The 10000-nt window shown below is 39.7% G+C and overlaps 1 protein-coding gene across 1 annotated transcript in view; it reads right to left on the bottom strand.

Moving 5' to 3' along the window:
- Nucleotides 1-6396, bottom strand: part of lrrc49 (leucine rich repeat containing 49) — a 45907-nt gene extending 39511 nt beyond the window's left edge. Inside the window, 5 exon segments of the mRNA XM_081372702.1 lie at nt 181-262; nt 1096-1296; nt 2816-2891; nt 3970-4038; nt 6283-6396. Of these exon segments, the coding sequence (XP_081228828.1) occupies nt 181-262; nt 1096-1296; nt 2816-2891; nt 3970-4038; nt 6283-6357 (503 nt within the window). The 5' untranslated portion in view covers nt 6358-6396.
- Nucleotides 6397-10000: the final 3604 nt, after the last annotated feature.

The raw sequence follows: 10000 nt of genomic DNA, 5'->3' as shown, positions 1-10000 counted from the left end.
GAAAATTCATGAACAGGAAAGAAGAAAACATGAGTGTTGTTTCTTTGTGTGTGTGTGTGTGTGTGTGTGTGTGTGTGTGTGTGTGTGTGTGTGTGTGTGTGTGTGTGTGTGTGTGTGTGTGTGTGTGTGTGTGTGTGTGTGTGTGTGTGTGTGTGTGAGGGACATCAGTGAATGAGATACCGGTCCAGATCCAGTCTCTCCGGGCAGGAAGTGATGTCATCTCTGAAGCCGATGGCAGACAGGAAGCTCGGGGTCAGACTTCCTGTTTCGCATTCGGAGGAGACGTGCATGTTCATCAGTTCATGCATGAGGATTTTTCTGGGAATCAAACTCATGAAATATATATTATCATCTCTGTGATAGTAAAATATCGTCAATCATTTTATCCCTTAAACTCATCTTTGATCACCAAAATTACACATTTAAATGTTTTTTCCTTTAAAAAAAATGTCATGCCTTAAAATATCTTGAATGTAACTCGACACCCTTGCCTCATTTAGTATGCGCGGTTCTATGAATATGCAAATGAGCCCCGCCTCCACTCACTCACTCAGCTCAGAGATCCACAGGTTGACGATCACAAATTGATCTGATTGGTTACAAGGTAGTTTGTGACGTCAGAAACACCAAGAGCGTTTCTGAAGCCCAAAGTGGGCGGAGCCGGCGGTCGCCATCTTGGCAGCGTCACTCCCGGATAAACGAACATGTGCAGCGAGGCGGATTAGCCTAGGTGACGTGACGCTAACTGACAAACGGCTAGCAGTGACATCAGCTGAAATCCACCTGTCACTCAAGTGGCCACGCCCTTAATTATGCAGAACTTTAAGGCTTAATATAATTTAAACAAATGAGATTTTAAAAAATTCTCCCCCCCACAGTCGTCATGAAGGGCAACATTAGCTTTATAGACCAAAACCATTCTTTGCACCAGACTGTAAACATGTGTTTCTCTGCTGTAGTGTTGGGCATTTTAACACAGGGGTTTATGGGTAATGACCCTCTTCTGCAGCCGGCCTCTAGTGGCCAGTGGATGAACTGCAGTTTAAGTCTCTCAGTGTTGGATTGAAGAGAGAGGAGGGTTGCTCTTGGTCTCACCGTGTGTGTGAGCAAACGCTGCTCTACTCTTCGCAGACGTGGTTCGATGTGGTTTCACCCTGTACGCCTGCGGCCCCAGATCCGCCACCATCCCGACAGGAAGTGCCACAGGAAGTGAGAAAACGCATCGCTGCGCACCAGCAAACACACTCTCAGCTGCCGGTGCAGGAGCGCGCAGGTGCCGGACCGACAGACGCCCGTCTGAGGACACAAGAAGTCTTTCAGTGTGTGTAATGTTGCTGTTTGAGCATGAATAAAGGGGTGTGGTCTGGTTGAGTTAGTTAGTAGTGTGTTAAACTGGCGGTTATGGTAAGGGGCGGGACATTTCCTAAACACACTCGAAGCGCTCGACCAATCACAACACACTACTCCAGCCGACCAATCAGAGCACAGTGTGCTTTTCAGAAGGAGGGGCTTCATAGAGACAGGAAGTAAACAGAGCGTTACTGACAGACTGGGAAGAGAGGAGCCGCAACAATGGAGAATATGAGGAAAATAATCAACATTCCAGCAGGAAAACCTGCACAAAAACAACATCAAGGTCTTCTTTAAGCAATAAAAGATGTAAAGTGAAACAATCACTGCCATATACAGTTTTTCTCAGTCGCTTTGGTGCATTTCTCACATCACTATTTACATTTGCACAACAGTTAGTTCAACCTCCACAACATTTAGTCATTTGTGCACATCATAGTAGCAGTTTCTCATTCCTTCCAACAAATTGCAAATGCTTTTGGACATGCATCAATTGCTTTCATACAACTCTCTGCTGTTTTATAACATTATCATTTGCTTATGTCATGTCAGTCAAAATTAACTATACTTGTGAATGCTGAATAGTCATTCCATATAAAACTAATAGTCCTCATTTCATTGCTTGAGTCATTGCATGCAAAAATATTGAACTAGTTGTCAAAATCTGTCAAGCAAATTTTACACATTTTTTTAAATCTTTTTTTCTCCTGAAAATGGCTCCTAAATTGAACAATTTCTCTCAGGTGAATCTCAGCTTTCACTGATGAGGAACGTCTGGATGTGCATGAATGATTACAGCACTATGTATGTTGTATGCTCAGTTCCAGTATGTACTGCAATATTGTGTACAGTTGTGCATGGCTCGACCCAAAGGGATTTTATGTTTGTTGTAAATAAGAGTGTATTTTTTTCTTTTGCACAATGCTGTGAACAAATTAGAATTGCAAAGAGCATATGCAGTAAAAATGTGAAACATATTCAGTGTCTTGTACTCAGTTACCTCACTAAATACAGTAATGTGTAACTGTACTGTGTTTTTCAAATGGCTGTGCAAATAGTATATAGTGCTGTCTTGAGCATTTTCAGGTAGTGTCACCAAGATCTGACTTTTTTTGCATTGGAAAACATTTACAGAGTAAACTGTCATAATGAAAACATGACTAAGCCATTTGACTATCTTGTTCATAAACGATGGTGTCAGGACTCTTCATCTCGATGACACTGACACTTTCATTGACATGAATACTTGCTTTTGAGGAATGAGCTCTCCATTTTGAGCAAGTGACACACTTTTGCAGGTTATCAACTAGGTTTTGCAGTTTGTACTAATTGTTTTGAGAACTGCATTAACTGTTGTTCAAATGTAAATAGTGATGTGAGAAATGCACCAGCGACTGAGAAAAACTGTAATAAACACACAGACAGAAACTATTGTTCCAGGGTGATATTTCGCAGAGTTCTGTACCGGTTCTGGATGGGTTTGGTTTCATGGAGTCCACATTCAAAGCTTTCTTCAGTTCATGTGATAACCTCAGATCAAGCTGGCAAAAGAATAAAGTGACATATTAAAGTTATCCTCTGCATTTAGCATGAATATAGTTCATGAATAAAAGCAGTTTAACAACCATATTGATTACAATTTTTTAAAAGCCTATGGAAAAAAAATGCTCTGTTTGAAATATCATCATTAATTCAGTAATATTGTTGATTTAACTGGACGAACCCTTTCAGATGAGAACAAAACTGAACTGAATAATGACTTTACAGCTGAATTTGAATGTGTCTCATATTTGATTCTGTTATTTTCCTGTTTATTAGCGTGAAGCTGACTTGAAATGTGTATTTTCTAAAGTGCTATAGAAATAAAGTTATAAATAATCCATAAATAAAACATTTGCTCCATTGACCCTCAGAAACAATGTAAAAGAACATGATGGAGTCGTGGTGCTCAATCACAGCCTTTAGTTCATGCACTTTAAACACTCACAGTTTCATCATACAGCCAGACCAAACACTATTCAGACACCAGATAACATTTCTGATATTGTTCACTAGTGTGATCAGGACACTATAGTTCATTAGTGTAAGTGAGGAGAGCAGAATAAAGTAAACTGTGCCATATTATACCCAGAAACTCTTCATACAGAGACTACCAGTGACATTTATACACATTATTCAGACACTTTGAGCTGATCATGTTTTGCTGAAGTGTGTTGTCTTTAATTGCTAATGCTCTTTTTACACACAGACTGAACACAATGAAGCATTGCTTGGTGATTGGTTGAGCTAAACTGGTATTATCTAATTGTGTAGTTAAATTTAACAGCTGACAGATATTCAACATAATTCATGTGTGAGACAGTCTAACAGAAGGACGGACAAAACCAGTCAAACATCAACTCTGAGTTCTGCTCATATTTTATCACCATTCTCTAAACTATAGCGAATAAACTGTGATATGTGAGAAATGTTGGTGTCTGAATAATGTGTGTTTGACTGTTTGAGAGTGTAAAGAGAGGCATGATCAGACTGCAGGGACTGTGTTTGAGTTGTGGCGATCATAAACCCCAGACCTGTTCTAGACTAGACTGGTTCTGCAACACTTGATCTCACACTGACCGGTCTCTGCGTCGCTCTGTCGGGCAGGAGTGACCTCACCGCCGCTAGATGCTGATTATAGCCGTAAACCTGCGGAGAGAGAGAGAAATATTCATCATCATCATCAACACAAAACACACCACTACAACACTGACCGCTTGTCATATTGAGCCACTGTGCAATCATGACACTACAAGGTACTTTATAGAGATAGATAGATAGATAGACAGATAGATAGAGAGATAGATAGACAGATAGATAGACAGATAGTGCGTCTACACTTAGCATTAACATGTGACTGTATCCGGGTGTTATCCACACACACACTGTAAACACAAGTGTAAACGCTGTAATTATTATTCCCCCTCCTCTCTCCAGGAACTGCTGCACGTAGCTGTGTGGTTTTTCGATACAGTCGAGTGCAAAGTAAGTCGACAATATACTGAGATGTTTGCTTTCGCACCCTAACGTTGCAGAACCGTTCATGTTCAGTAAAAAACACGCATTTTCCCACCACAGCTGGCAACGTCTCCATTACGGCATCTATCCACATTATTAGCACTTGCAGCCTCTTCATCCTCCTCATTTTGCAAAATTTGTAAAATGTACCCCGATTGAAAACTGTTTTTAAAAGAAAACCCACCACTTCAGGGCGACTTTGCACCAAATTTTTTCGCGGGAATGTGAGATCCGATCTGTTATCCAGATCCAGAAGGCACTTGTTGAGGACAGGTGTAAACGCACCGTGTCCTGATTGGCTTATGATCCGTTCTGCTTGATCGGATCACGGTGATCGCATGTTAATGCCCAGTGTAAACGCAGCCACAGTCACACCGTGTCGGCACAGATCCGGCCCACGTGTGGATTCCACAGATGTGGGCCAGATCTGGGCCGACACTGTCAAAAAAATCAGTATTACGCTGCCAGACAAGCTATTTGGTATGGAAGCTTGTTTCCGCCACTGAATAAAACATTTTAAAAGATAATTGCGACTTTTTATCTCACAATTGCGAGTTTACATCTCGCAATTCTGACTTTATTTCTCAGAATTGTGAGATATAAAGTCAGAATTGCGTGAAATAAAGTCAGAATTATGAGATATAAAGTCAGAATTGTGAGATATAAAGTCAGAATTGCGTGAAATAAAGTCAGAATTCTGAGATATAAAGTCAGAATTGCGAGATATTTAAATCGCAATTGCCTCTAATAAAGTCAGAATTCTGACTTTTTTTCTCGCAATTGTGACTTTATATCACGCAATTGCGACTTTATATCACGCAATTCTGACTTTATAACATAATTGCGAGTTTATATCTCGCAATTCTGACATCTTTTCTCAGAATTGAGATATAAGGGGGGGAAAAAAGACGGACTTTTTTTTTTTTACCTTAGAATAGTTTATATCTCACAATTCTGACTTTATAACACGCAATTGCGACTTTATATCATGCAATTCTGACTTTATATCTCCCAATTGCGTGATATAAAGTCCGAATTCTGAGATATAAAGTCAGAATTGCGTGATATAAAGTCGCAATTGCGAGAAATAAAGTCAGAATTGCGAGATGTAAACTCGCAATTGTGAGATAAAAAGTCGCAATTATCTTTTTTTTTTTTTTTGTGGCGGAAACCAGCTTCCATAATTTGGCGATGCTACTTTGTAAAGAAAGACACGCCTGCGCATATATTCAAACGCGCACATCTGTAGACTAAACACGTAATACGCATGAGCACGCCGTCATCGTTTTCACACATCCACGTTTTTGAAGTTTACATGGTGATGATCACGCTTTTCACAATTTTTCTAAATTGCACCTTGGATCCTGTTTCAGAGTTTGTGTTCTCGAGCCACAAACACTGTTGTGTGTGAATGAACGGCCAGAACACATTAACAGTTTCGGTTGTGTGTTAGCGACGCCTAAGTTAATAACTAATGATCTCTGCAACGGAAGTGAATCAATCAAAACTAACTTTATCTGGACAATAACTTTATTCTAGATCTGCTGTAAAGCCTAAACACTCTCTGTTACTGTAATCTCCTATTATCACTGTAAAGCTGCTGTGAAACTCTATTGTTAAAGCGCTGTATAAATGAAGGAGACTGTAAGATCCCTACGACTAAAACCAGCCAAATCTGTTTAAAAAAGCCTGTAAAAGCAGCCTGAGGACCAGCTGTTTCTCTCAGCAGGACAGAAGAACACAAGCGAAGCTCAGCACTGAGTCTCATGTCAATAACTGCAGGATTTCTGTCCATCTGCACATGATCGGAGGCGGCAGCTGGGGAGTTTGGCAGGTCTGAGAATGATTCTTCAGATCTTCATGTAAAACTCTTACCGAAGCAGGCAGAAAACTCCCAGATGCGTTATTATTATCGATATCATCGCGCTTCTGCTGTTTATACGAGCGCATGTCCTTTTCTTTCAGAGAGCGTTCGCTAACACGCGCTTTACGCGTTCAGGATTACTCGTGCACGTTTGTTCAAATAAGTCTGATTCGATTCGAAAGCGCGTTCCCAGCAGTGTTTTGCACAAGCGTCACTCCGCGTCCATAGCAACTAACTTTTAGTAAACAGTTACGGGCACTTCCGGTGCCAACATGGGTTCAAGTCATCGTTTTACGAGTTGAACACCAGCACAAAGTCATAAACACGAGCGGGAAACTCGGGATTTTCTGCACGAGTTGAGGAGGGCGTGTTTTTGAGACTGTCTTTGGTTCACTGCAGTTTTAAGGAGAAATACCCAGCAATGCTGTCGACTTATGAGTTTACACATGGTTTGTCTTAAAGCATATTAAAAACACCACAGTGAGGAACATGACGGAATATCACCGTACTTTTAGGCATTTAGCAGTTTTATTTACAACGAAATAAGTTAATTGCTCTCACAAAATATGAAAGCATTGTAATCTAGCAATATAATAACGATAAAGTTTACGTGGCTACTTCATAAATTAATTAAAAACATTAAAAAAACAAAACACACCTGATGCACATTCTTTGTTAATTTTTTTAGAAGTAGGCTAGGCTTGAGTTAAAGTCCCCCTGTGGTGTAAATCCAGCTTTTAATGTTGTTTATGTGTCTATGTGGTGTTTTTAATCTACTTTAAGACAAAGCATGTGTAAGTTCATAAGTCGACAGCATTGCTGAGTATTTCCTCCTTAAAACTGCAGTGAACCAAAGACAGTCTCAAAAACACGCTTTGAAATCGCTGGTGTTTCTGACGTCACAAACTACCTTGTAACCAAGAAAAAAAAACTTTTATTTTGGCATTCAAAGATGCGTTTTAAGGGATACATTTACTGACTACTTTAAAAATCCTTGAGCGCAAGTGGCTTGAGAGTCTTCACTGTTTATTATTTAGATTTTCTTGAACTTACTTTGCTCTGACCTCGACTCGTTCTGGCTTTATCTCTGCTATGATTAACAAATCCGGCAACAGGCCAAAAGCATTATCTGACACACTAAACAAGCTCACTAAACCTCCATCTCATGATGCTTTGCTATTCTTTCTTGAATTCTATTTTTGGAAAAGACAGAAGCCGTTTGTCCAGCAGAGTTTAGTTTCTGGCCAGTCTTTTCTCCGACTAATCCATCTTGTATCAGTGACTTAATCCTGAAATCCAATTATCCATCCCGTTCCTGCTCCTTCTCTCCTGAAACTCTGCCATTCTGCTCCTGTTTCTCACTTCATAAATGCATCTCGTTCCTCTGCTTCATTTTGCCACTTAAAACTGGTGCAATTACTCAAGTTCTTAAAGTCAATAATTGTATCTCTTAAAACTCATCTTAATCACCAAAATTACACATTTAAACGATTTTTCCTTGGAAAAAAAAAAAGTCTTCATGCCTAATAATATCTTGAATGTAACTCGACACCCTTGCCTCATTAAGTATGCGTGGTTCTATGAATATGCAAATGAGCCCCGCCTCCACTCACTCACTCAGCTCAGAGATCCACTGGTTGACGATCACACGTTGATCTGATTGGTTACAAGGTAGTTTGTGACGTCAGAAACACCAGCGATTTCAAAGCGTGTTTTTGAGACTGTCTTTGGTTCACTGCAGTTTTAAGGAGGAAATACTCAGCAATGCTGTCGACTTATGAACTTACACACGGTTTGTGTTAAAGCAGATTAAAAACTACACATCAAAAGCTGTATTTTAACAAAAGGGGGACTTTAAGAATCCCAACCTTGACCAGTCAGTGTGTAAATCTGCTCCCAGATTCAGTCTTTTCTAGTTGAAAATAATCTCTTTGACCCCTTTGAAACTGGTTTTCTCCACTTCACAGACTGAAACTGGTCTTGTGACGGTGAATGACCCACTTCTTCCGGTGAAAGATAAGAGGAAAACCAAGACAGCAACACCAGCCTCAGCTCCACCTTTAATATCTGGGTTTTCCTCCTATCTCTCCAATAGACAATTTAACATTTCAGTGCAGCTATCTTTGTAAAAGTGCAACTCAAAACCTATTTGTTAATGCATGGTGAACTAACTAATAAATGGCGTGAAAATATATTGACTCATTGTTAGTTCACGTTAGTTAATGCATTAACTAAAGTTAAAAAATAAGACCTTAAAAGTGTTGGCAAACATCCCAGATAACAACATTTAACACAGCTGACGCTCTGAATGTGTTTAATAAATTCAGAAACCTGCTCATGAACTATATTCCAGCATCTGTGGATATCAGCATGAACAGATTACAGTCTCTTCATGCGAAACACTGTCCTATAACCTTGAGAAACTGTCAGACGACCAAATGTTATTCTTTTTCATTATACCACAGTATTATTCAAATCTCTTCTTTTGTTTGTTTGGTATAATATCTTGATATTGTCATGTTTTGATGATCCATGATCTACCAGTTACTCTTTTGGTTCACAATCTTCAGATCTTTCAGTTTCATTTCACATTTTGCACTATAAAAACTATTTCAATTGTAAAAGATGTATCCATCATGGTAGTGTTTGCTGTGCTGAGTATCTAATGAGAATCCTCTATCACACTCGTAATGTGTTCTTCACGCCTAACGCAATTTCTTCATTTCGTCTGAACTATCATCATTAGAGGAGACAGTGCTCTTAATGATCAATTAAACCATCAAAATATGAGGGACATATTTTAGATTTTTTTAAATAGTTCAAATATGAGGGAAGAACAAAACACTAAACTTGTTTTTAATAATTTATCTGACTAAATGATTTGGGGGAAAAAGGCAAACAGCTTTAGGTTTTATTTTACTATGCAAAAAAAAAAAAAAAATGCACAGAAAAAAAAGCATATTGACTACAAAATAATCAGTTATTAATATTTCATTGCTTCTCTTTTGTTTTTGCATGTGCTCAGAATTTCTTTGATTATGCAATATGCACAAAATGTGCATGAATAAAGGGTTTGCTAGGCTGAAGATCACTGTTGGCCACAACTGTACATCTAAGCAACAGTAAAAACACTGTATAAACACACTCTGTCCTCATGAAGGTTGTGTATGTATAACCGGACGCTGATGAGAGTCTCTGAGAGCGAAACTCAATTACTGCGAGATTTTAAACTCTGTCATGATGACACTGTGGCTTTTCTGCAAGAGAATAACCACATGCACACTCATAACCAGATGATGACGTCAGCATATGCAGAGACTCCCGCTCGGGCTCAGCGTCTGTGACTGAGGAGCTGATGCACTTCCACCATCTACACTCATCACCTGATCCACACGGGTCAACCAGGGCCGGAGTCAGAGCTGTGCATGACGACTGATGCTCAATGCAGGATCAGAGACAGAGAGAGCTTCACTGTTACTGAGCTCTCCATCCCATAATGCACCAATTTCCCAGTAAAAGCTCATATAAGGAAGAAGAAAAGCACCTGAAGCGTCTATATCTCTGTGCTATAGTGCGGGACACACTGCAGTATCATCAGCATCATCAGTATGCGGGACACGGCCGTGACGTCACGACTGAACCGCAGAACATCAATCACGGGAATGACTCACAACTCGCCTGACGTCACACAGTCACCTTAACTGGAGTGGACTGAGTTGTACTATATAG

Source organism: Scardinius erythrophthalmus, assembly GCF_964197995.2.
Source record: "Scardinius erythrophthalmus genome assembly, chromosome: 8".
Lineage (NCBI taxonomy): Eukaryota > Metazoa > Chordata > Actinopteri > Cypriniformes > Leuciscidae > Scardinius > Scardinius erythrophthalmus.
This window is presented reverse-complemented; position numbering and strand designations above follow the sequence as displayed.